At 48.5% G+C, this 25,537-nt stretch overlaps 1 protein-coding gene across 1 annotated transcript; it reads right to left on the bottom strand.

The window, feature by feature from the left end:
• Window positions 1-8,154: 8,154 nt before the first annotated feature.
• Window positions 8,155-13,668, bottom strand: GKN2 (gastrokine 2). The gene is made up of 6 exons (XM_054396595.1): window positions 13,579-13,668; window positions 12,890-12,943; window positions 11,993-12,124; window positions 10,771-10,881; window positions 9,214-9,367; window positions 8,155-8,234 (listed from the first exon to the last, which is right to left on the bottom strand). Exons 1-6 carry the CDS (start codon window positions 13,666-13,668, stop codon window positions 8,155-8,157), a joined length of 621 nt encoding a protein of 206 aa, XP_054252570.1.
• Between the last annotated feature and the right edge of the window lie 11,869 nt (window positions 13,669-25,537).

Below are 25,537 nucleotides of genomic sequence, written 5' to 3'. Positions count from 1 at the left end.
TATTCTTAGTTAACTTCCCTCCACCCCCTTGACTGAGTGATGGGGTTTGGCTCCTGTGTGACACTGAAGCTTTTGAGGTGTTTGTGGAGCTTTCCAATTTCCCACCCCCTTGATGGAAATGGACTTTGTCATTGTGACAGGAATTCCTCAGCATTGAGGCGAGGGATGATACCTATCCTCTTCTGGGAAAGAGTCGAGCAGGAAAGTGATCGCGGATTGTGCTACGCCTTTCCTCTGCTGCGGTGGTATGGCCGATGCGGTCTGGTGAATCAGAGTGTTTCCAGTGGCTCTGTGTATTTTCTTTGCCTCTGCTGGGACTGCAGGAACCTTGTGAATGTCCTCTTCTGGTGCAGTGTCTGTATCTGCCTGGAATGGTAGAAGGAGATGCACAAGAGCGTTGCTCTTCCCTTCTCTGGCCATGTGGTGTTGCTTTACGGCTGGTAGTGTGAGCCTTTCGCTGGTGTTCGCTGGTCTGTGATTGTTCCCATTGGAACTCTCTCTCTTTGGAGACCTTTTCAAATTTGGTGTTTGCAGCCTTTTCCTGGGGTTTTCCTCTTGGGTTGCTGGTGGGCTTCGATGACAGGTTAGCTTTTCCACGGCTTACAGTGATGCTGCGGTGGGCTGGATTCACACGCTGAATCTGAGCCTGAAGCGGTGCTGTCTGTGCCTTTGCGGTCACGGTGAGTTCCCTTGCTGGAACGCTGTGCAAGGCGTTGAGCTGAATTAGCTACCTTGTTGCAGGAGGTTTTGTTTCCCTGTTTGTCTCTCAGGCTGTCCCGTTGGAAGCTTGTTTCTCTGCCAGCCTGGAGGTTGCCTAGTGATGCTGAGTCGAATCTCACCTTTCTTGTGGAGATTTGCCGCTTGTTGAAGATGATGGCTTCGTCATTGCCTTGGGATGTGGATCCTGGTCTGGCTTGCAGAACCGGTTTGGTAGCTGCTGACCCTCCTGGTGGGGGTGAGCTGATGTTGCTTACAGCCTGGTACTGGGTCTCCACTGAATTAAAATCAGCTGGCTTCTGTTTGTCAGCTTGATCAAGCAGAATGAGAATCATGGGTCGTATGAATGCTTTGAGGGTAGCATTTGGTTGTCTGTGCCTTGAAGGCAGACATGGTTTCTTTTAATGTGCAACTCAAATAAATTGTGGAGTGTCTGACTTTGCGCCTCTGACTCTGCCAGTTCCCTTTCCAATTGGAAAACTTCTTGGTCAAAAAATTTGTTTTCCTCCTGCATCTGTATGATACAAGGTGTCAAGAGGATGTTCACTGCTGGATTAATTTAGTTTTGCAAAAATGTGGTCTGGGCTTTTGCAATTTCTTTGACCCACTCCAAATCTGGAGCTGTAATTTAGTATCCCAAGTTATGGAAATACTTTACTGCTGTGCATCCTGACGACTACGCCATTCTGTGGTGATTAGGAATGGATGAGGATGGTTATTAATTATGAATTTTGAAAATTATATTTTCATTAACTATTAAAATTATTAATAACTGATTAATCACCTTTATATATTGATTCGAATGCACAGTTGTAAAAATACAGTCCATAACTGGTTTATTATATACAATTTTACCCAATTAGAATGTTTACAGAATCGATTTCTATTAAGGGAACAAAAGGTGCAGTTTCACCACTTGTCCACTAGACAGAGACTCGACAAGACACTTGGCGGCTGCGGCTATGTACAGAGATATTTATAATGTTATCACGAGGCAAGTCAAGCTGGAATCTCACACGACTAGGCGCAGGTGCTTTGAAATGAATGTTACTGTTACTGGGTTACGCTGGCTGCTCGCTGCTGCCGGCTGTCTGCCAGCTGTCTGTTGGCTGTCAGCCCGGGGCTGGTCCATCCAGGTGGTGCCTTTCTCCTCCCGCCTCTGTGGGTAGGGGGTTTCCCTGAACAGAGTCAGCCCAGCAGGGCCGGTCCAGGGAGTGGTCTTGTACAATGGGGCCGGGTCCTTCGGGGTCGGCCCTCGCAATGGAGGTGATGGTTCCTGGTGGGCAGGGTTGGCTGTCTCCAATCCCGTCTCGGGTTTTGGGGAAGGGGTGCGGTGAAACAGCACTTTCCCCTCGCTTGGCTCGAAGTGAGCTGTCTATGCCGAATCTTGGCGACTGCTCCCATTTAAGGTTACAATGCAGTCTTTGGCTTGATCCCAACGGAGAGGATGTCTTTCTCTCTCTCTCTCGGGAAATCCTGGGTTACATTACCCTGATAGCACAGGGCTGCAGAGCAGCAACAGTTGGCGGCTCTTCTTATCTCCCGCAAATGGCAGGGGTCATGCAGGATGTGTTGCTGCTTAATTAGCTGCTTGGTTAGCTTGCAGCAGATCTGGACTGCCAGGCTTGGGCTAGTCCCCCCCCTTCTGGGCTAAAGCTTACCCTCGGGGCTCTCCAGTCCTCTCAACCGGGCTTACGACACCGGCTTCCTGTAGCTTTCAGTGAAGGGAACATCCTATGCTGGCTCCTCGAGCAGCTTGGTGGGCTGGCTTCTTTCCGTGTTGCGGAGGCCTCTAGTGCGCTTGCATGTGGGAGTGAGAAGACTTACAGCTTATGCAGTGCGAGCTTACGTAGCGAGAAAAAGCAAAAGGAGAGAGCAAGTTGGTAAACAAATGGAGTAGTACTTATAGATTTCTTGAGGCTGCATCTGGCCAATGGGCACACTTGTCAACAACCTGCTTCAGCCTATAGAAAGAGTGAAGCTAGAATTATGCCCTTAGATGGCAAGAGCATGAGCATCCCATGGGATGGGTGCATGCAGTTGTTTACCCCTTAGGAGACAGGTTGGTGCCTGGGCCTTTGTCCTCCTCTCCTGAAAGGAGGGTGGAAGGGGGGACTTACCAAAACATGTTGGGACAAGTTTGCTGGTATCTGGGGGCATAATTCTGGGCACATGGTGCCTTCACCACAAGGCCTTTTTCAGAGGTCTTGGTAGAACTATTTGCTCTCATACTGAGTGCAAATCTACTGAGGTTGTGACTTTCAAAATTAGCAGCAGCAAATACTAAAAGCTTGTTCACAAGCTTTAGATCAGAGGCTCACAGGATGTTAAGGGTTGGAAGGGACCTCTGGAGATCTTCCAGTCCAACCCCCCCTGCCAGAGCAGGAGCATAGAATCCAGCACATGTATCATGCAGGAACACATCCAGATGGGCCTTGAAGGTCTCCAGAGAAGGAGACTCCACAACCTCTCTGGGCAGCCTGCTCCAGTGCTCTGTGACCCTCACAGTGCAGAAGTTCCTCCTCATGTTGAGGTGGAATCTCCTGTGCTGGGAGTTTATATCCATTGCCCCTTGGTCTATACCACAGTACAAGTGAGCAGAGCCTGTAACACTTCCTGAAAAAAAAAAAAAAAAAGTAGGATCCCAAATATGCAGCCTCCTGGTGCAGAACTTGTTCCTCATATCCAATCTAAATCACCTCTTCTCTAATCTCAAACCATTGCCCCTGGTCCTGTCCCTGCAGCCTTTGGGGACAGTCTCTCTGCAGCTTTCTTGTAGCCCCTTCAGGTACTGGGAGGCTGCTCTAAGGTCTCCCCAGAGCCTTCTGTTCTCCAGACTGAACACCCCCAGCTCCCCCAGCCTGTCTCAATAGGAGAGGGTCTCGAGCCCCTGATCATCTTTATGGTCTCCTCTGGCCCCACTCCATCAGGTGCAGGTCCTTCTTGTGTTCAGGGTTCCACTGCTGGACCCAGCACTGCGGGTGAGGCCTCCCCAGAGCAGAGCAGAGCAGAGGGGCAGAATCTCCTCTCTCCATCTCTGGCCACACTGCTTTGGATGCAGCCCAGGCTGCCCTTGGCCTTCTGGGCTGCCAGTGCATGATCTGTAAGCAGCTGCGCCAGAGGAGAATGGGACTCTAGGAGTCTCTGCACATTAGTAATGTTCTTTACCCCGGGGTCAGTGGAAGAGTTGAGCCCTGTATTTGTAGAACCAGGCCTAACCACTGTTCTGTTTCACTCAGACCTCTCTCACACCTCAGAGCACTGCCATGAATAAATGCATCTTGTATGCAGAAGGTTGCTTTGTGGCAAATGACTCTGAGCAAAGTAGCAGCAGCAGGAGGAGTCTCGAAGGACCTCTCTTACATTGCACATTCAGGAAGGTTTAGAATCATCCATCCTGCAATTAGGAGACCAGAATGCATGGACTAATTATTGTCAGTGACTTTGAATTTTAGCACAACAAGGCTCAGCTCTGTTCATACACCCAACCTGCACCTCTGTGGACTTGCTCCTTTGGGATCTGCTTCAGTCTGTTCTTTAGAGTTTCCCTGGATAGTCAATGTCAGGGTCAGCATCCCTAAAGAAATGATCCAAAGCTATATAAAGCCTGAGATAATTAAGCCACCTAGTTTCTATGTTTTGAAGAGCTTGGCTGACTTGGGACAGGGACTTGTCATGACCTTTGTGCCTTCTCAGCAGGAGAACACACAAGGAAAGAGTTGGAACGCCACAGTTGTCACTTGGAAACTACCTGAGGGCTTCCAACTGAGTTTTGAAGGTCTTGAAACAGCAGCCTCTGTGGACACTGCAACCTCAGAAGCTCTTTGAAAACCACAACACTCAGGAGTTCTCTGGCCAAGCAGTGCTCTCAGGTTGTGCTTTGAGGTGTTTCACATCCCCTGTGCATCAGTCAGGAACATCAACTCCAGCTCCTAGCTTCACTTCCCACCAGTGAGCTCCACTTCAAAATACATCTGAGCAAGTGTCTTGCAGACACACCCAGCAGCATTCCTGCATTTAACCACCACAGGTTGGGCTCTGCAGAAACATTCTGCTGCAGAAACATCGCCTGCAGCCTGTTGTGACTACAATTAGCCTGGAGGAACAGCTCCACCTCACGATGAAATGCTCAGGAGCAGATGGCTTGACCAGGTGTCTGATCTGACAATGACAAACTGCAGACTTGGGAACAGTTTCCTGCAGTTCCTGCCCTCTGGCACCAGTCAGGGCTCCAATAAACAGCAACCGTTCACCCTTCAGCCCCCAGCTACACACTGCTGGGAAGGGGGTGTGAATCCAACCAAGATCTCCTGGAATCCACCAGAAGAGCAGGCAGGCAGCAGTAATGCTGCTTCATCTTGGATCCTGACTCAAACTGCTCTCCAAGGCACGTGGAACACTCAGCAGGTGGTCACAGCTCTGTGCTCTGGCAGTGTGTGACAAGATGATTCTGTTCTGGGTTGTAAAGCTTTTAGGCCTGGGACAGTCTCCTCTGGCTGGGTTTGAGCAAAAAGCTCTCTGACCAACCACACCTCTTCCAACTGCTGCATTCTCCCTGGCCCTGCAGAATTCCAGGCTGTTTGCAAATGCTGGCAGAACAGATCTGTTACCTCCCTTTATCTCTCCTTCTGTTTGCTCCCTCCCTCTAGTACATAAGGTGAGTCAGCACCTGAATAGGGCAGGTGCTGATGCCAAAGGGAAGGTCTCCACTGGAAAAACTTCTCTTCTGTTACAGTTTCTTCACTGACATGAAGCACAGAGCAATGCCTAGGCCATCCTGCAGCCTGAGCATGGGCCAGTGACAACTACATGAGACTCAACAAGTCACAGTGCAAGGTCCTGCAGCTGGGTTGGGCCAACCCCAGGCACAGCTCCAGGCTTGGTGCAGAGTGGGTTGAGAGCAACCATGAAGAAGGAGCCTTGGAGGTGTTGGGTGCTGAGCAGGTCCCCAGGAGCCAACAGTGCCCTCCTGCAGCCCACAGGCAGCTGTGTGCTGGGCTGCAGCCAGAGGAGTGTAGGCAGCAGGGCAGGAGAGGGGATTCTGCCCCTTGGCTCTGCTCTGCTCAGACCTCACCTTCAATCCTGCCTCCAGCTCTGGTGTCCCCAGCAGGAAAAGGACACAGAGCTGTGGAGTGAGGCCAGAGGAGGCCACAAAGATGATGCAAGGGCTGGAGCAGCTCTGCTGTGAGGCCAGACTGAGGGAGCTGGGGGGGTTCAGTCTGGAGAGAAGAAGGCTCCAGGGGGACCTCAGAGCTGCCTGCCAGTACCTGAATGGATCCTGCAGGTGTGGTGATTAGGGGTGGAGGATTATTATTAATTATGAAATATGAATTATGAAAACAATTGTTCATTATTAAAATTATGAATAACTGATTAATCACCTTTATATATTGATTCGAATGCACGGTTGTAAAAATACTTCCCATAACTGGTTTAGTATATACAATTTGATCCACTTAGAATATATAAAGAATTAATTTCTAATTAAGGGAATGAAAGGTGCAGTTCTGCCACGTGTCCAATAGATGGAGACTCAACAAGATGCTTGGTGGCTGTAACTATGTTCAGAGATATTGATAATGTTATCAGGAGGCAAGTCAAGCTGGGATATCATACAACTACACGTGGGCTCTTTGAAATGAATGTTACTGAGTGTTGCACACATGGAAAGATACATTCTGTCTTGCTTTGTAGTGAGGCAAGTTGCTGGGTTACACCAGCTGCTCGCTGCTGCCTGTCTGTCTGCCCGGGGCTGGTCCATCCAGGTGGTGAGTTCCTTTTTCCTCCTGCCTCCACGGGTGAGGCAAGGCTTTCTTTCTCCACCTGTGGGAGGAGTGACTTTCCTTTGGCAGGGTTAGAGCGGCTCCCTGAACAGAGGGCTGGCCTGGCAGGGCCGGACCGGGGGAGTGGTCCTGCACAGTGGGGCCAGGTCCTTCAGGGTCGGCCCTTGCGATCAAGGTGATGGTTCCTGGTAGGCAGGGTCGGACGTTTCTGATCCTGGAGATTGGTTTCAGGGAAGGGGTGCGGTGAAGCTGCACTTCCCCCTCGGCTCGGCGTGAGCTGACAATGCCGAATCTCTTGGCGACTGCTTTCCATTAAGGTTATGATGCAGTCCTTGGCTTGATCTCAAAGGAGAGGATGTCTTTCTCTCTCTCTTTCTCTGGGGAAATCCCAGGTTACATCACCCTGACAGTGCAGGGCTGCGGAGCAGCAACAGTGGGCGGCTCCTCTTATCTCCTGCAAACAACAGGGGTCATGCAGAATGCGTTTCTGCTTGTCAGCTGCTTATACTTGCAGCAGATCTGGACTGCCAGGCTTGGGCTAGTCCCTCCCCTTCTGGGCTAAAGCTTACCCTCGGGGCTCTCCAGTCCTCTCAACTGGGCTTACAACGCCGGCTTTTGTAGCTTTCAGCGAAGGGATCATCCTTCCTCAAGCAGCTCGGGGCTGGCTTCTTTCTGTGTTGCAGAGGCCTCTAGTACGCTTGCATGTGGGAGTGAGAAGACTTAGGGGTTGTGAGCTTCCTTAGCTCGACCAAAGAGAAAGCAAAAGGAGAGAGCAAGTTGGTAAACAAATGGAGTAGTACTTATAGATTTCTTGAGGCTGCATCTGGCCAATGGGCACACTTGTCAACAACCTGCTTCAGCCTATAGAAAGGGTGAAGCTAGAGTTATGCCCTTAGATGGCAAGAGCATGAGCATCCCATGGGATGGGTGCATGCAGTTGTTTACCCCTTAGGAGACAGGTTGGTGCCTGGACCTTGGTCATCCTCTCCTGAAAGAAGGGTGGAAGGGGGGACTTACCAAAACATATTGGGACAAGTTTGCTGGCATCTGGGGGCATAATTCTGGGCACATGGTTCCTTCACCACAGCAGGAAGGCTGCAGAGAGACTTTTCCTGAGGGTGTCTGGAGACAAGTCAAGGGGGAATGGTTTGAAGCTGAGGGAGAGCAGGGTTAGACTGGAGCTGAGGAAGTTGTTCAGTGTGAGGGTGGTGAGAGTCTGGCACAGGCTGTCCATGGAGGCTGTGGCTGCGGCTGCCTCCTGCCTGGAAGTGTTCAAGGCTAGGTTGGATGAGGCCTGGAGTAGCTGAGTCTAGTTGAGAGCTGTCCCTGCCCATGACATTGGGGTTGGAGTAGATTATTTTGGAGGCCCCTTCCAACCTGAGCCATTCTCTGATTCTATGAATGCACCAAAGGCAAAAGTACCTCCTCTGTAGGAAAACCAGCAAGAACAACTTAATTTCCACTCTGATTTTGGACAGATAAAAAAGACAAAGCATTTTAATTATTGCATCATCTTTATTTGTACATCACAGGTTTGCTGCACTTGAATCTTAGGATAGGCAAAAGAAGTTTTGTTCTGGTTGAACTTGGGCACCATCACAACAGCATGCAAAGAGTCAAGCCATTTCCAGCAGCAGAACTGCCAAAACCCATCCTACTGGAGTTTTTCACAGATTTTAAGACCCAAAATGCTTGGAATCCCTGCACTGGCACAGCCATTAGGATTCAGTGGTGCTAAAAGAAAGGAGAACATGAAGATTTAATCAGTGACAAGATCCCTGGATACAGCAAGGAAAACCACACAAATTTCAGCCCCCAGTTATGGCTCTGTTGGAGGCTCCTTTTGGTCTCAATGTGAAACTTTCATGGTGTCACTCCAAAGGGTGGAAATAGCTGCATAGCTTTAAAGCACCTTTGTGCTCCTCCTTTCCCACAACCTGCACACAGCAGCTAGAACACTGGCCAGCAGGAGATGCCCTGTGTGTCACTGGGACAGAAGTGACCTGCAGGAGATGCCCTGTGTGTCATTGGGATGTAAGTGGCTGCAGGAGATACCCTGTGTGTCACTGGGACAGAAGTGACCTGCAGGAAATGCCCTGTGTGTCACTGGGGCAGAAGTGACCTGCAGGAGATGCCCTGTGTGTCATTGGGATGTAAGTGGCTGCAGGAGATACCCTGTGTGTCACTGGGACAGAAGTGACCTGCAGGAAATGCCCTGTGTGTCACTGGGGCAGAAGTGACCTGCAGGAGATGCCCTGTGTGTCATTGGGATGTAAGTGGCTGCAGGAGATACCCTGTGTGTCACTGGGACAGAAGTGACCTGCAGGAAATGCCCTGTGTGTCACTGGGACAGAAGTGATCTGCAGGAGATGCCCTGTGTGTCACTGGGGCAGAAGTGACCTGCAGGAGATGCCCTGTGTGTCACTGGGGCAGAAGTTGGGTACAGCTGCTACTCAGTGGCTTGACCTCCTCTGACACCAGGCTAACCCCTTTGGCACAGCTGCTGCAGATATTTAGATGCCTGACGGTAACCAATGGCCTTTACCAGATGTTTCCAGGGCATCCCCAGAGCTTTATGATCTCAATCCTGCTGGGCACTTTACTCCTCTCTAAAACAGGGCACTACCTTTCTGCCCCAAAGCTATCACCTGGACTTAGGTGTAGAGGACAGGAAGGTGCAGAGGCACAGCCATGGCCTGGCCTTGTCACTTACGTTGGGTCTTTACCAGCTCGTAGAGAGGCAGCCCTGAGCAGAGCTGTTTGATGGCTTCCCCGTAGCGAAACCAGTTCTTGATGTTCCCAAAGAGGGAATGACCAGACTGAAACTCTACCCACACATTGTTTGGAGAGTAGATTGACTTCATTGTCTGGAAAGGAAATGTGAGAAAGCATCAGCAATGTAGCTTTGAGTTCATTCTTAGGACACCCTTTGAGAACAATCCCCACATCTACAATCATAAAATGGGCTGGGTTGGAAGGGACCTTTAAAGTTCATCCAGTCCAACCCCCCTGCAGTCAGAAGGGACACCCTCAGGGACATCAGACTGCTCAGAGCCCTGTCCAATGTGATCTGGAATGGTGGGCAGCAGATGGAGAGAGGTGATCCTGCCCCTCTGCTCTGCTGTGGGGAGACCTCACCTGCAGTGCTGTGTGCAGCTCTGGAGCCCTCAACACAGGAAGGACATGGACCTGATGGAGAGGGTCCAGAGGAGGCCAGGAACATGATCAGGGGGCTGGAGCACCTCCCTTATGGGGACAGGCTGAGGGAGCTGGGGGTGTTCAGCCTGGAGAAGAGAAGGCTCCAGGAAGACCTCAGAGCAGCCTCCCAGTACCTGAAGGGGCTACAAGAAGGCTGCAGAGGGACTGTTCCCAAAGGCCTGCAGGGACAGGACCAGGGGCAATGGTTTGAGATCAGAGCAGATTTATATTGGATGTGAGGAGGAACAAGTTCTGCACCAGGAGGCTGCTGGAACACTGCAACAGGTTGCCCAGGGAGGTGACTGGGACTCATCCCTGGAGATATTCAAGGTAAGGCTCAACAAGGCTCTGAGCAACCTGCTCCAGTGGAGGATGTCCCTGCTGCGTGTTGGACTGGATGAGCTTTGGAGGTCCCTTCCAACCCAACCCAAACTTTGATTCCATGAGGCCTCACCTTCCTCTGCCTCACACAAAGCATTATCTAGAGAAACAACATGAAATGCTTCAGAAGCTATTCAGAAACAAACTTGGCTGGCCACTAGTTCTGCCAACACAGCAAAGTTGTGGTGTTAATTGGCAGGAAGTGATGATAATGCCAGCCTGTCACAAAATGGGTGAGAAGGGAAGGCAGCACCTCCAGTCACCTTTGCCTGAACAGGAGAAGTCAAAGTCTGGGCTAAGCAAATTGATGTCTAAACTCTGTTCTGCACACGGACTTATTTCAAGTTATATCAAGCTCAGCATATCAGCATGACAAGGCCAGAGAGGCAAAGGCATTTTGTCACCACCTCAAAACAGACCAATGGCCTTGCTTCCAAGCTCAGGGGACCTCACAGGTCTAGTCACAATGACAACCCCCCACAGACCTGCAGGTGGGCCAGGGTTGCTCATTAAGAGCATGTTCCACATGATGCTGCCCTGAAGTTCTGTCTTGTCAGATCTGCTCATCACTGCCATCACAGTGAGAGGCACCCCTGAGAGCAGCTGAGCAGAGGCAGAGCAGAGAGCTCCCAGCACAGCCTGCTCCCCCAGGAGCCCTTCCCCTGCACACTGCAGGTTCCCCTACAGTCACCTCTCTCTCAAAGGCCAGGCGCCCGATCTCCTGCAGCTTGGGGATGTATTTGTTGTTGATTTTCAGGATGAAGCAGGCCTGGCGTGAGAACAGCCTGGTGGCAATATACCCCTGTGGGGGAAAGGAGAGAGTTAGCTGATTAATTATTGTCCTGCTGGAAAGCAGCTCCATGGAGAAAGATCTTGGAGTGTTGGTGAGCAGCAAGTTCTGCATGGGACAGCAAAGTGTCCTTGGGGCCAAGAGAGCCAATGGCAGCCTTGGGTGCATCAAGAGAAATGTGGGCAGCAGGGCTAGGGAGGTTCTGCTGCCCCTCTGCTCTGCCCTGCTGAGACCACAGCTGCAATTCTGTGTCCAGTTCTGGGCTCCCCAGTTCAAGAGAGACAGAGACCTGCTGGGAAGTCCAGGGGAGGCTATGAGGATGCTGAAGGGAGTGGAACATCTCTGCTGTGGAGAAAGGCTGAGAGCCCTGAGGCTGTTTAGTCTGGAGAAGAGAAGGCAGAGAGGATCTGATCAATGTCTATCAATAGCTGAGGGGTGGGTGTCAGGATGAAGGGGCCAGGGTCTTTTGGGGGGTGCCCAGTGATAGGACAAGGAACAAGAGGTACAAGCTGGAATGCAGCAGGTTCCATCTCAACAGGAGGACATAGTGTGAGGGTGCAGGAGCCCTGGAGCAGGCTGCCCAGAGAGGTTGTGGAGTCTCCTTCTCTGAAGACTTTCAGAATCTTCCTGGATGTGTTCCTGTGTGAACTGCCCTGGGTGCTCCTGGTAATTACAAATGGCCACCAGAATCAGCAGTAGCTGATTCTCTTTAGGACAATCCAGAGGAAACACCAAGTGGCTACAGGAGCTGCTGTGGTGGAATGACTGCATCTCCACTGTCACCTTTGGGGAAAGGAAGCAACCTGCCCAGCTTCATCCATGAGACTTCTGCTGCACTTGCTGCACGTGAGCCATGGCAGCTCATTCTCAACTCTGACCTCACTGAGGTCAGGGACATTCTGCTCACTTTCATAAGCTGCCACCACAGGTTCCACTACAAGTGTCCTAAACTGCACCATCATATGAGTGAAGCTCAGAGATAGCCAAAGAGGAGGAAAGGTGATGGGAGTCTTCAAGGAAACACTGCTGCAGGACAACTTAGAATGGGAAGACACTAAAATAATTTCTGAGTTTAAAATCTTCCTCAGAGATGAAGTCTAGGCAGAGTCTTAGATTTACTTACCTTTGAGTAGTCAAAAATGGTATCAGAGGAGTAGATGCCAGAACGGACATGGACTTCAGCAATCTGATTCTCACTGTGGATAGTCATGGTCCCTGTCACATAGGAACTGCCAGGCTCGTGCAGGACATAGGTCTTTGGCAAAAACACAAAAACATTGTTCATCAGCTGGCTTACAGCCTTCAAAAGGTGTGAAACAAACAAATATTTTCTCAAGTCAGATGAAAGAATGAGAGGAAATGGCCTGGAATTGTGCCAGGAGAGGGTTAGGTTGGCAATGAGAAAAATGTCTTTGCTGCAAGAGTGGTCAGGGATTGGCACAGGCTGCCCAGGGAGGTGGTGGAGTCCCCATCCCTGGAGGTGTTCAAGAAGCCTGAGGCCATGGCACCTGGGACATGGTTTGGTGGCCATGGTGGGGCTGGGTTGGTGTTGGACTGGATGGTCTCAGAGAACTTTTCCAACTGAGACAATTCCATCATTCTCTGAAATAAACTATGACTGCTAGGTGTAAATAGCAAACCCCTTAACAACCCTCTAGCAGTGTCACAGGAGGCTCTCAAGGTGGAAATTAGTTATGCAAGAGTGAATCAGGGTGAGAAAGGAGAGGACAGGCCCTAACTGCAGGTAAGGGAAAACAGCAGAAGGCATTCCAGACATGCATGGCAGCAGGGACAGGCAGGAGACTGCAAGAGCCTCCAAACTTTAGCTTGAGCTCAGGGGACATATGCACCCCAAATGTTTTGTTACTCTGCACCTGCACAGAACTGTCTCTGTTTTACATCATTGTCACCTTGCATCTTGTTATATCCTTCTGTGCTTTGCCTCCTATTTTATTCACCCCCTGTCCAGAGATCCACTACAAGTTAAATGAGCAACTGGAAAGCCTCTCAGGCTACTTACCTGCAATGCAGAAGCCTGAGTCCAGAGGACTCCCAGCAAAACGAGAACTGCAGCCTGTGAAAGGAATAAGATCCTTACTGGAGAGAAACACTAGGCAGTGCCAGAAAAACAACAGCCCAGGAGCTGAAGGAAGCAGCTGCAGCATCAGTCTGAGCAGTGACCCACTCAGCACCTGCTTTAGCTGAAAATATTCACAGTTCTTCATTGCAAAACTCCTCCTCCTGGGCTCTTTTTTTTTGTAACTGAAAAAGCAGAACGATAACTTAACCACTGCAGGGTTTGTATTGCTCAGAAGTCACTCCTTGGTGCCATTCTAATTCCTGATTTCCTCTAATACCCAAATGAGCAAATCACAGCCCACCCTCCCCCCCTTCTGATCTGTCATCCAGCTCTGCACTCTTTGCTCAAGTGATGCTTCCCCTGACTCCAAGAGGATTACTGCACCCCCAGCAAATACAAGCTCCTCACTGAACAACCCAAATGAACAACACACAGACGACAGCAGCCCCAGCACTGCACCACCTGAGCATCTTCTCTACCTCTTGGACATTAAAATAAGGCTCTTTCAGCAACACAAGTCCAGCACAAATGGAGATACTCACAAGTCCGTGCATTTTTCTGGCAGATGGGACAAGAGGCTGCAGAAGGTAAGAATGCAAGGAAATCCCAGAGACCTTCAACTTTTATACCTTGCTGGAGGTGTGGGAAACACTCGTCAGGACTTTTCTTTGTGACTCCAGCAGGTCAATATCTACACAGCAGGCTGAGGTAAGCCTCATATCTGAATTTTGGGCTGGCACAGATAACCTGGCCCTGATATGCTGAATGGACTCAGTAGTCAGCTTTTGTGACATCAATCACTCCACAAATGGCCTTTATTTACTGCTCTGAACTGCAGAGGAGTTCCCACTCTTTGCTGGTTCCATTTAACAAATATTTAACAGGATATTGTCCAGAACTAAATGGCATCAGGAATAACTCTGCTATTCATTCATACCAACTGCAGTTTGTCTTCTGAAATACAATCCCTGACAGTCTGATAGTCTGCAGACAGCTCCTGGAAGAGACACCTGTGTGGTGCTGGCCTGCAGGCCAGGCACTGCTCAGACTCAGCCTTCAGCTGTGTCTTCCACCTGACACACACACACACAAGAGCTCTTAACAAGCACAGAATCATAGAATCACAAAATGGTAGGGTTGGAAGGGGCCTGGAAAGATCATTGAGTCCAACCCCATCAGCAGAGCAGGATCACCCAGGGCAGGTCACCCAGAACACATCCAGGTGGGTCTGGAAAGTCTCCAGAGCAGGAGACTCCACAACCTCTCTGGGCAGCCTGCTCCAGGGCTCAGCACCCTCACAGGGACAAAGTTTTCCCTTCTGTTCCCCTGGCACCTCCTCTGCTCCAGCTTGCCCCCAGTGCCCCTTGTGCTGTCCTTGGACATCCCTGAGCAGAGCCTGGCTCCATCCTCCTGACACTTGCCCTTACAAACATGAATGAGGGCAGCTCTCAGGCTCCTCTGCTCCAAGCTCAAGAGTCCCAGCTCCCAGTGCTGCTTGGCTTTGGCCAGCTGCCATGAAGGGTGAAATCTGTGATGCAATTAGGAACAAGAGTTGTGCTTCACAAGACAATCCAAGTAACTTCTAACCTCCTCAGCAGCCAAAGGAGTTCCATGAAGCTTCAGAGGGTGTGTGGTTCACACAAGGTGTGAACAGCTGCCACTCTTCTCTGTGTTTTATGAAAATGTCAATGACCTCAGGACATTGCCACAAGAAGACTTCTCCTGGGACTACAACCTCACCTGGACCCTTCTTCAGCTCTGATTCCATATCAGCCAGAGCAGGATCCTTGACAAATCACATCCTATCTGCAAGAATCTCATAGCTGTGGCTTGTTCCTGTCTAATAAAATGAGAGCTCCACCTAAGAGCCAACACACTTCTGAACTCAGTCACCAGAGAAAAGGTGAGAGTGGTTGTATGGAAATCTCTCTCAGCAAACAAGCCCTAGTGAAAAAAAAAAAAAAAAAAGGTATTTGCAGGTTTGCAAATATTCCACCCAGCTCTGCACACAAAATGTTATCTCAGCATAACAAAGCTGTGCTGCTAAGCAATATATCAGAGCACATATAACAAGATAGCACATTTAGAGTTCCTGAATGCTGCCTCTGTCCATTCTTCTCAACAGAGTCTTGGTTTCTAAGATCATAGATAAATCAGAAACATTGGATTTCAGCACACAAAAAGCAAAAACCTTTATTGAGTTTGAAATGGTTTTAAACTAAAGTTTAAATTAACTTTCCACTGGCCCTTGTGTTCCATAGACTCTTTTGAAAAACACCCAAGAAACAGAAGCTTCTGCTCTGTAGAGCATCAAGGTTTGTTAGAGCACAGCAATGTTTATTGTGGCAGGAAATTAATTTCTCTTATTTTCATAATGTCAAATATTTCAAATACATCTTAATGTACCTGGATGGAAAATCATTAAGATCCCAAATCACTCTTAACCTGTGTAAGTAAAATACCCAGAATAATTTGACCCATCCACTGTTACCTTCTAAAAATCATATAGACAAAGGAACTTTGAGCATCAAATGAAAAGAGCAATTGTACCAATTCAGTTTGATTGGCAAACAGGAATTTCAACACATAAGGGAGATAGATTCAGTCAAGCTCAGGTGAGATTATGCTATCATTGTCGACTCTCCTCATGACTCATGGGGGTTTGCAGGTTCCATTCAGGAATATTTACTTTATCAAGGAGGGAGCAGGCAGTGGGAGAAAAGAATGAAGAAACACCTCCAAAAAATCAATAAAATTCTCCAGGCTTCCATTTGCATTTGGCCAGGCATGCCACAGACCAGAAAAATCAGTGTGGCACAAGGAGAGGTCAGGCAGAATGAAGCACATGCTGGAAGTTACCAATAAAATCAAACCAAGCTTTGAGCATGAATCCAGGAACAGCTGCAGCAGTGTTATCCTTCCTAGGCAGTGAGAGGCAGAAAAACCTCTGCCTCTCTGGAAGTGTGTGCCCAGCACCAAACACTGATGTGAGCAAAGGCTGAGGAGGGGAACAGCTCTTGGCCTCGGGAGGTTGCTGCACAGCAGTACAAGAACTTAGAAGGGACACAGAATGCCTTGAGTGGAGCCTGAGACCACCTTGTACTGGGAGAGGAAGAGTATCTTGCACAGTCCAGGCACCCTCCTGCCCCTGTTCCTGGCTTCTACCCCTGGCATTACTCTGGTGAGCTGTTGGGAATGTCAAACACTGCAGCTGTGTGCTTGCCCTGCAACCTGCTCCAGCAGTCTGAAGCTGAGGGAAGACTCAGAGTCAGGACTCCAAGTGTGACACATTCCTGTAGTGGCCCAACTGGTGATGGCCATTGGGACACATGGACAGAACTGCTTCCCAGCTCTGTGCTAAGGCCTCTGCAGGGATCAGTGCAACACAGCTCAGCTTCTCAAGGTCCTTCTGGAGAACCAGTCCATCAGTCACATTTCCAGAGACTCCAAGAGGATTCCCTGACATCCAAAGCAAGACTTTCAGGTGTTCCTTGGTATGTCCTTAGCCTCCATCTGGCATCCACAAGCCAGCCCAGCAAGAACTGCAGACCTTTTCCCTGAATAATGTGACTTTTGTTCACCTATTTTACACCTTGTGCAAAGTAGGTGCAAGCCAGAGGAAAGGCAACTCTCCACTCAGTGCTGGCAGACTGCAGCACCTCCCTGTGCTCATGTAGTCTGAGCAGGGCATCAGGTGGCAGCTGACTGGCAAAGTGTGGCCCTCACTGGTGTAAAGGAGAAGCTGGCCTCATCTTCTCAACTGAAGTAAGGCCTCCTGGCCTCTCCAAGAACAGCTGTGACCAGAAGCCTCAGCATCTGAGGACAGCAGAGAACTTTGTTGGGAGAAATTAGTTCATAATGCCACTGAGTCCTCATCATGCCACTGTGGTGACAAAAAGGAAGATGAAGGGCACAGACCCACACTGAGCTACAGCAAAGTGCACAAAGAGCAGAGAGAGAGACTCTGCTTTGGAAGAAGCACTTTGGGAGTTGCTAAAGAAGTGCCTCTGAATGTGCTGCTTCTGAAACAGGCAGAGCTACAAAACAAACCCAGATCCTCACCGATTGAGCTCCAAAAGGAAGGTTACCAAAAGAGCTTACTAATTTCTATGATCTAGAACCAACCTCATGAATTTGGGGACTGATTTACCATCTTTATCACAGCAAGGTTACCTCCTCCATTGAGGTGCCTCACAGAGGACATCAGCTATGATTAAAATATTAGACTGAGTCCTTTGCCACGCAGGCACCAAGCAGCACCACAGACGCTATCAGGCAGCTGTTCTCTGGCTCTGATTTTTACTTTCCTTCTAACTTAGAAGTTACTACAAAGTACATTCATCTTACCATGACAAGTTTTCTTTCATCTTCTTGTGTGCAATGGATTCAATCAGGCTGCTATCAAAGCCTCCTCTTATCAGAGCACTTCCCCAGGAAACTCGTCACCATCCTGTGAACACAGGGCACGTGCCAGCAAGGCAAACCCTTGGGGAGACTGAAGGCTGGGATATGAGTGTATAAAAAGTAAGAGTACACAGCCATTAGCAGCAGATCTTCCCCTGCCTAGCATCACAATGAAGCTCTATGTAAGTATAAATTTCATTTTATCGTAAAACTGCTACTGCTGGAAGGTTCTAAAATGAGTTTGAGCCTTTCTTTGTTCCTAGCAAACTGCTCCTGATTGATGCAGGGAGCACAGAGTAAAAATGCCAAATGGGTCAGGGCTGCAGGGAGGAAACTGCACTTTTGGCACTGACTTCACTCCAGCTGCCTATACAAACGTGGATGGAGAAGTGCTCTGCCACAAGGAGAAAGGGCAACGTTCCCTCAGCCACAGCTCAGGTGCCAGTCAGTCAGCTCGGCAGGCTCTAGAAGCTCATGGCACAGGTGTCAGATGGCAGTGTGGTTCTCTGATGCAGGACAAATTCTAAACTGTAAGTCCTAAATTCTCTCAGTCACTCCTGGACCTTTCTCCAGAAATCCTCCCTTGAAGGAGATGAACTTTGTGACCAATTCCATGGATATGGTACTCTTCCTAGTCTCACATTCTCTTCAGGCTAAAGAAATAATTTGTTAAGGCAGCTCTAGTCATAGAAGGACAAATCATCCCAGTTTAAATAAGATTCAAGCTGTCAGAAGTCCTAAACAGCATAAGGGTTTTTTTCTGCAGATAAACAACTGTGCAGATGCTCAGGGGGATGCTCAGGCCCCATCTCTGCTGTGTTTCAAGCACAGAGCTGTGTCCTGTTTCTACATCGCAAGCCTTCACCACTGGGTCTTTTCCATGTTGGAAATCAACACCTCTGGGTGAAGAGCTCACACTCTCTTAAACAAAATACCTCATACTCCCTTGTCCAAGGGGTTTACTGAACTGGGGCTGCACAGATTTTAAATTCCACTGTGTTTAAATTGTCTTCTTCCCTGTGTCAAGTGCACTGCTGAGCTTCAGAAGCACTTCTAGGAACTGAAGATCTTTTGTAAGCTTACTAACAAAAAATTCTTCTGCCCATTAAGTGCTCTAGAGTTAGAGCCTGCTTCAGAAAATTGCTGAGCATATGCACAGAGTTAGGCAGGAAGCCAACATGATCTCAAGACAGCAAATAATCTGAAGCAAGTAATGAGTCAGGATGTTAAAGTGCTGTGCATTTCCATGTTCATTTCAGATTGTGACTGTTGCTCTTCTTGGAGCTGTCCTGGCTCCAGTTCTTGCTGACAGGGTGAGTACAGAGCTACACACAGCTCTCCACTGCTACAGCCTCTGAAACACAGGTGTCTGGGAATAAAGCTGTGTTTGAAGGTCTGCAGGAAATGCATTGTCTGAGACCACAGAAAATACTTCAGTGCTTGGGACACCAAGGGGAAAAGGCAGCTGCTAGCTATGAAATCCACACAAAATCTCTTGAGGCAAGCATGAAAAATGTGTGGCCACAGCTTTCAGGCCCTGGTGCTGTAAGGTCAATGGTTGGACTCAATGATCTTAAAGGTCTTTTCCAACCAAAACAATTCTAATGATTCTGTGACTGTGTGGAGAGAAACAAATATTGGCAGGAGGGATCTGACCACAACATACAGGGAAATGCTGTAAATAATCCTCTGCCTGCAAAGGGGAAGAGCAATAAGGAATGGTTTTACTTTTCCTAGAGTTTGTTCCTGCAGATTTGGCTCTGAACCTCCAGCTGAGTGTTGAACTTTGAAAGTAGTGTTCAAAGGAAATGGTCTCACCTTTCCCACCTGGTCTGACAGCCGTTCTGCACTGGAGGGGACTAGAGCAGCACTGTTAACACTTCTTTGTCTTCATGAGGCAGATGCATCAGACATAGGTGTCTGGGAATAAAGCTGTATTTTAAGGTCTCCTACTCAGCAGGAAACTGCATTGTTTGAGACCACAGAATATACTTCCGTGCTTGGTACACCAGGCCTAGACAAAGTCTGAATGGGAGGTTGGACACAACAGTCCTGATGGCTTCCCACTCTCTCCTCTATGGCCAGAATTTATCTCCTCCCTCATCCGACCTCAAAGAGCAATCCTTTCTCAAAGCCTGGTTACCAGAATTGCTGCTTGACTGAGTGCAAGACTACTGGGAACCCACAAACTGAAACCCTCATCTCCTTTCATCTTTTCCAAAAACCAGAATGGAGAGAAAAACCTGAATGGACACCAAGGTGGAAACTCTCATCACCCTGCCACCGGAGGCTTCAATGACTTCAAAACGCTCTGGGACATCAAAAGTGTGAGTAGCTGCCAACGTGGCTCAGGAAAAGGGAAAAATCAATAAAAGGGTTTTGAAAAACCTTCAAAGATTCAAGAAAACTTCAGGAGGTTTTAGAGGAGGTGCTGAAGAACTTTCTCATTTAACCCTTTGATTCCTGTTGCTGTACTGGGTGCAGTACTCACGTTTCCAGCAGTGGACTCCTTCACCTGACCTAAGCAGTACAACATATCTTAGCCATGGCATTTCTGGAGGAGGCAACTGACTGTGCCTTTAACCAAAGTCCCTTGTTGGCCTCCAGGAGCATTTCCCTAGGCAATGTCATTGCAAAAAGGCTGTTTTCCTCCCCCAGGATTATTTGTACTGTGCAAAGTCCTTCTTGCAAACAGGGCTTCTCTCTGGCAGTCTGCTCATCTTTCACCCAGGATTGTTTGCAACAAAAATCTTTTTTCCCTCCTTCAACAGGGCTATGTTGCAACCAAGGTGCTTTCCAAAAACACCTGCATCATCTCTAACATGGGCAGAGGCTTCTGGTTTAAAGAACCACATCAGCGATTCAAGGTAGGATGGGGAAAGAAAGTGCTGAGAAAGTTCATCAACTGCATTTGCAAAGGTCTCATTCCCCACAGGCAAAGAGCAAAGGCTCCAAGAATGGAAGTTCCTCAGCAGGACAAAGTGACTCTGAGACTTCTGCAGACATTGCACTGCCCTCGTCTAATCCCTTCCCCATTATCAAAGATGTGCCTGCAGCTTCTGAACTCCTTTTTTTAGTTTCTCTAAATGCTGTTCTCTGGGTTTGTTTCTTTGATGCTTAGGGACCTCATCCTCACTACCTTCCACCCAGAGAGAATCGTTTCATTATCTCTACGAAGGCCCTCCAAAGCCTGAAGCCGTATGGAAAACGCATTCAAGCTCTGTGCAGAGGAATTCCCTCCTACTTTGCTTACCCATCTCCAGGTGAGCACACCAGACACAGGGTTGGTTTACCCAAAGAAAGATTAACAAGGCTAGCAGTAAGGAGGAAAATGATTGAAGCAAAGGCTCCGAGAACAAAAGTTCCTCATCAAGACGAGGTGACTCCAGGACTTCTGCAGACATTCACAAGTTCCATTGCCCTCATCTAATGCTTTCCACATTATCAAAGTTGTGGCTACAGATTCTGAACTCCTTTTTAGGTTTTTCTAAATGCTGGTTTCTGGCTTTTTTTCTTTGATACCTAAGAACCTCATCCTCACCACCCTCCATCCAGGGAGAATCACTTCCTTGTCTCCACAAACAGACCCCAAACCTTGTGCCTCTGTGCAGAGGATTTCCCTCCTACTTTGCTTAGCCAGCTCCAGGTGAGCACACCAGAAACAGGGTTGGTGTACCCAAAGAAGGATTAACAAGGAAAATGTTTGAAGCAAATATAACCAAGTTGATCACTGAAATCCATTGCTGTTCTATGACTTTTATCAATCAGGGAACTTGTGTGTAAGGAAAGACAGCAGGTCTGCCCCTCTGCTGTGTAGAACCCAGACACCAGGCTGTGGCATGAAGGTTTTGGGCTCTAGCTGCTGACACAAGTCTCAGTTATGTTAGGCAATTCCATGCATATACAGCACCAAGCTGGCATGGGTTCTGCGACAGCATGATTTGAGATTCAAAACATAGTTTATTGCTTAGGTTTGTATAAAAAGATTGCACCAATAGTTGCATGTAGTGTATGAGTCCAACTATGGTGAGTTGGTGAGTCTCTGAAATTTCAAAAGAGGCAGCTCAGTGTGAGGTGACATTTCCTGGTACAGTTCCAACATTAAGATGGAACCAGTTCAGGTCCTTTGTTCCCTTACATTCTCACTCCCAATCTAATCAGTTTTTCCTTTTCTTTCAGGATTCAATTTCTCAGAGCAAGCAGTTTCATGTTTTACAATTAAGGTTAATGAAATTCCTGTTCATTACTGTGATTAATTATTCCTGACAGAGGAATAATGGAGGAAGAAAATTCACAGAACTCTGTCCCGAGGAACAAGACTTTCATTTGTCTCTTCTGCTCTGTGCAGAACCTCTTTGGTCTCAATAAAATTTATCATCAATCCACATTGGTCTGTGCTATGTTTTTATCCATCCTGTAGAAGACTGCAAGCAATTCCAAAGACAAGTTGCTGAATTGGAGCCCTTGCCAAATCCAGTTTGGGCATTTTGACTTCCTGCTGTATGGTTTCCCAGTCAGACTTCACATGCTGTCTTAAGCAATTACTTGCCTCCACGAGGAGCACATGGTGCTACACCTACTGCTTAGGCATCTTGAAGACAATGTGTTCTGAAGCCCAGACTTACAGAAATAAGGTCAGGGGAGTTCTTTCTATTTTAACTTCTTATGAACATACAAAGTATTACAATGTTCCTTACTCAAAAGAAAGGATGCAGCAGCCTGTGCTGGTCAAGAAAGGGGGATTGGGCTGTTTAACTGGGGTCCATCTGACAGTAAAACCAATGCAAAACTGCACCCACAAATATTGTAGCACCTCCATGGAGAAGCACCAATATGCTTGCAATAGAGAAAAAAAAGGTCCTGACCAGGTTGCCAGGTGGTCCTGGAGACAATCTCCTCTCCTATTCCAACCTTAACCTACACTTTTCCTAAGACAAAACAGCCACAGCCCTATTCCCTTATTCCATCCTGCCTTCACCAGAAAAAGTGTTTCTGGAGCCCTGGAGGACCATGGCCCAAGCTCGGTAAGAGATATTGCATTCAAGTTCCCCCAGGTAGCACAGAGATGACCTCCAGAGCCTGGCCCAACCTCTTCAGGGGAAAGCCACTCTCAGAGCCAGTGTTGTCTTTGGACCATAGGTTTTGCTTGGCCCTACGGTTACAGGGTAAAACACAGAATGTTCTGGAAAGCACAGGGGCTCTTATTTATTTTGCCTACTCCAAGGCTTTTGGGAAGGTTTTTTAGGCCCTGGGCTATCTCTGGGCTTAGGTTTTGATGTCAGTTTTCAAAAGTGATTAGTAGAGGTCAGAAAGTTACAACAAAACAGAATCAATTGTTCACTGCAAATGGATCCTTATCTAATGATTATCAGAATATGGCAGATCAAATTTGCAGAAGTACAGGCCCCATATTAATGAAGTTGTTACAGCAGGAAATTAGTACTGGTGACAAAGGGACAGGGATACAAATTACAGAATTATTTTCTTTCAACACTTGTTGCTTCCACATCTGATTCTCCAAACGTATATAAGCTGGACAGGTCACAGCCTTCATTCCACCTGCACCAGCATCAGCTCTGCAGTCAGGATGAAGTGCACTGTGAGTATAGATGCTCTTTTTTCCTCTTCTGAAATACAGCTTTGATGCCAATCATTGTCTTTACCTCTCAGAACTGCCTATGCCTCTCTCTACCAAAGAGGCATTCCTGGGGGAGATCTTTCTGCTCTAGAAAGAGCAGCACAGAACCTATGAACCCATCAGCACCTCCAGATTCAGCTCTGTAAACAACAACTGCCCATGTGTCTGCTTGGCATTATTCTAGGGGAAGGCAAGGATGAGGCACTTGAGGTGACTCTCCTCATTCCAATAGGAAAGCAAAAGAGGGCCCTTGCAATTCACTACCTGATCAGGAGAGGGAAAAGCCTCTAGGATCCTCATGCTGGATTGCACAGCCAGAGCTGCAGCTCCACTTTTTCTTTCCATTTCCATTTCAGATTGTGACTACCGTCCTCCTCGGACTCTTCCTGGCTCCAGCCCTCGCAGTTTATGTAAGTAGAGTGAGGCAGCTGCACGCTGTGGCGGGAGAGTGTTTCAATCACTCATCCATGACTAGCAAAAGGGATTTTAATAGGAAGCTGGAAAAGGGCAACTCAGCAAAGTTCAACGGCAAAGTTCCCTCTCTCTCTGATGGGATGGCAGAAATAGAGAGAGGCAAATGCAGTTCGAATGGAGCTAGAATGATTCCCAGAGAGACCAGAGACAAAGAGGGTATAGGAGACTCTCTTGCTGAGATTGGTTCTGAATCCTGACGCAGCATCCTGCTGTCTACACCAATTTCTCCTGAAATGAGTCATTCTGGATCCTGCACAACTCCAAGGTCACAGCAGTTTCAGGTTTTCAGAGAGTGGCTCACAGCCTGCTGCAATCCAGGAGAGCTCAAAGGGTCTTGCTTTGGATCCCTCATTACAGGATCAGGAGATGATTGGCTTTGGTCAGTAGCTTTGCTTTTGGGCCACAGTTCTTACCAGGTAATTGTGGCATCTTCCAGGTTGGACAACAGACTGGACAGCAGGTGTTCCCTGGGCAGGATGTGTACCCCGGAGGGCCAGTGTACCCTGAAGGGCCGGTGTACCCCGGAGGGCCGGTGTACCCCGGAGGGCCGGTGTTCCCCGGGCCGGGTAACTCTCAGGTACGGTTTGGGAGCTCCTGATCATCCCAACTCGCTGCACTTGGAAGCAAGACCAAACACAGTGCTGGCAGCTGCTGACATCACAACGTGGTCCCGGGCACCCTGGACCACCACACACAAATTGCTGCTCTTCCTGTATTCCCTGCTTGCTGAGTACTCCTTGCTTCTGTCCCTGTCCCTCTGGAGGAAAGGGACCAAGTAAGGTGAAAGTCTGAAAGTCTTGTGCAATTTTCTTTTCTCCATCCAGAATCCAGGCCTGAACCAGCAAACCACAGTTATTGTAGGCACCCAAATTCTGACCCTCAAAAGGCAACTGCGTGTGGCAGTTATCGACCAGACAAGCATCCTGAGGCCATGGAAATCCATCTGGAACTACAGGACGGTGAGTGGCACGGGGCTGGATCAGCAAACGGAGACCAGCTCCCGGAAAGCTGAGCACACTACAGGACTTGCTTCTTTCCACTTAGCATTGAGACTCCAAAAAAGTCTCCCCATTTCTTTCCTCATTCATACAGACTTTATTCCATCTTCTTTCCTTCAATCCTTACTTGTCCCTAACTTCATTTTGCAGGGCGTGATTGCGACCAAAGTGACGTCACAGGGAGTTTGCTACATTTCCACCATGAACAGGAAGCTGGTGCCCACCTTTGATGCTCTCCCCAGATTGGCTGAACAGAACAGGGTAAGATTCCAGAGGAGGACTTTCTTGGGAGCTTGTACAGTCCTGCAAAGGAAACTGAAGTCACAGCCATGGCTGTTTTCACAAGCTTGAAACCCACAGGCCCAGAGTCACACAGCAGGTGACAAGACAGTGCCCAGTACAGCTGTGAGGGAAGCACCAAGCAGCAAGGCACCATTCCAGAAACAGGGATCTGCCTAGCATAAAATGGATGGAGGCACTGCACTTGCTGAGTGATGTCATTTTGTGTTCAGTTCCAGCAGGTTCAAGGAAGACCTTCAAAGGAGATCATCTACGTCATCAAGAGACCCATCCTCAACCTCCAGTCTTACGGAGAAGAGATCTCCACTCTGTGCAGTGGCCTCACAACCTACGAGACCTACGAAGTTTATGGTGAGTGCAAGCAAAGGGAGGATGTCTGTACCCAGCCAGGAGCTCTTTTGCCTCAGGGATGATGCTGTTCTCCCTAGACACAGACACAAACCTTTTCAGTTCCTCTTGCAGAGGTCGTTGAGAACATTACTTGCTGGGATCAGATCAGGCCCAGGCTGTTGCATTCTGACATTTTTCTTTTTCTTCTCTTCTTTTCAAAGGACCCCAGTACACTGTCAACCAGGGATCATGCACCAGACTGGATATCCTCCACATTCTGGACCTTGTCTACTGCCGTGCCAACAACAAGGTTTAAAAACCTTACCTTGCTTGAACCAAGTGCAGCTGTTCCATCGCTGCTGCACCAAGCCAGCCCCAATGCTGTTCCTCCCTGGCATCTCCTCCTTTGGGAGTTTCCCTCTCCATCATTCAGATGCTCAATTG

This window comes from Indicator indicator, chromosome 38 (assembly GCF_027791375.1).
Source record: "Indicator indicator isolate 239-I01 chromosome 38, UM_Iind_1.1, whole genome shotgun sequence".
NCBI lineage: Eukaryota > Metazoa > Chordata > Aves > Piciformes > Indicatoridae > Indicator > Indicator indicator.
The sequence above is the reverse complement of the archived record's forward strand: the minus strand, read 5'-3'. Positions and strand labels throughout refer to the sequence as shown.

What these genes read in the sequence shown, in the direction of transcription:
- GKN2 (XM_054396595.1), bottom strand. Translation starts at nt 13,668, where the DNA reads ATGAGGCTTACCTCAGCCTGCTGTGTAGATATTGACCTGCTGGAGTCA. An exon ending in CCATTTTTGACTACTCAAAG is followed by an intron (nt 10,882 to 11,992) that starts GTAAGTAAATCT and finishes TTTCCCCCACAG; the next exon opens with GGGTATATTGCCACCAGGCT. An exon ending in CGAGCTGGTAAAGACCCAAC is followed by an intron (nt 8,235 to 9,213) that starts GTAAGTGACAAG and finishes CCTTTCTTTTAG; the next exon opens with CACCACTGAATCCTAATGGC.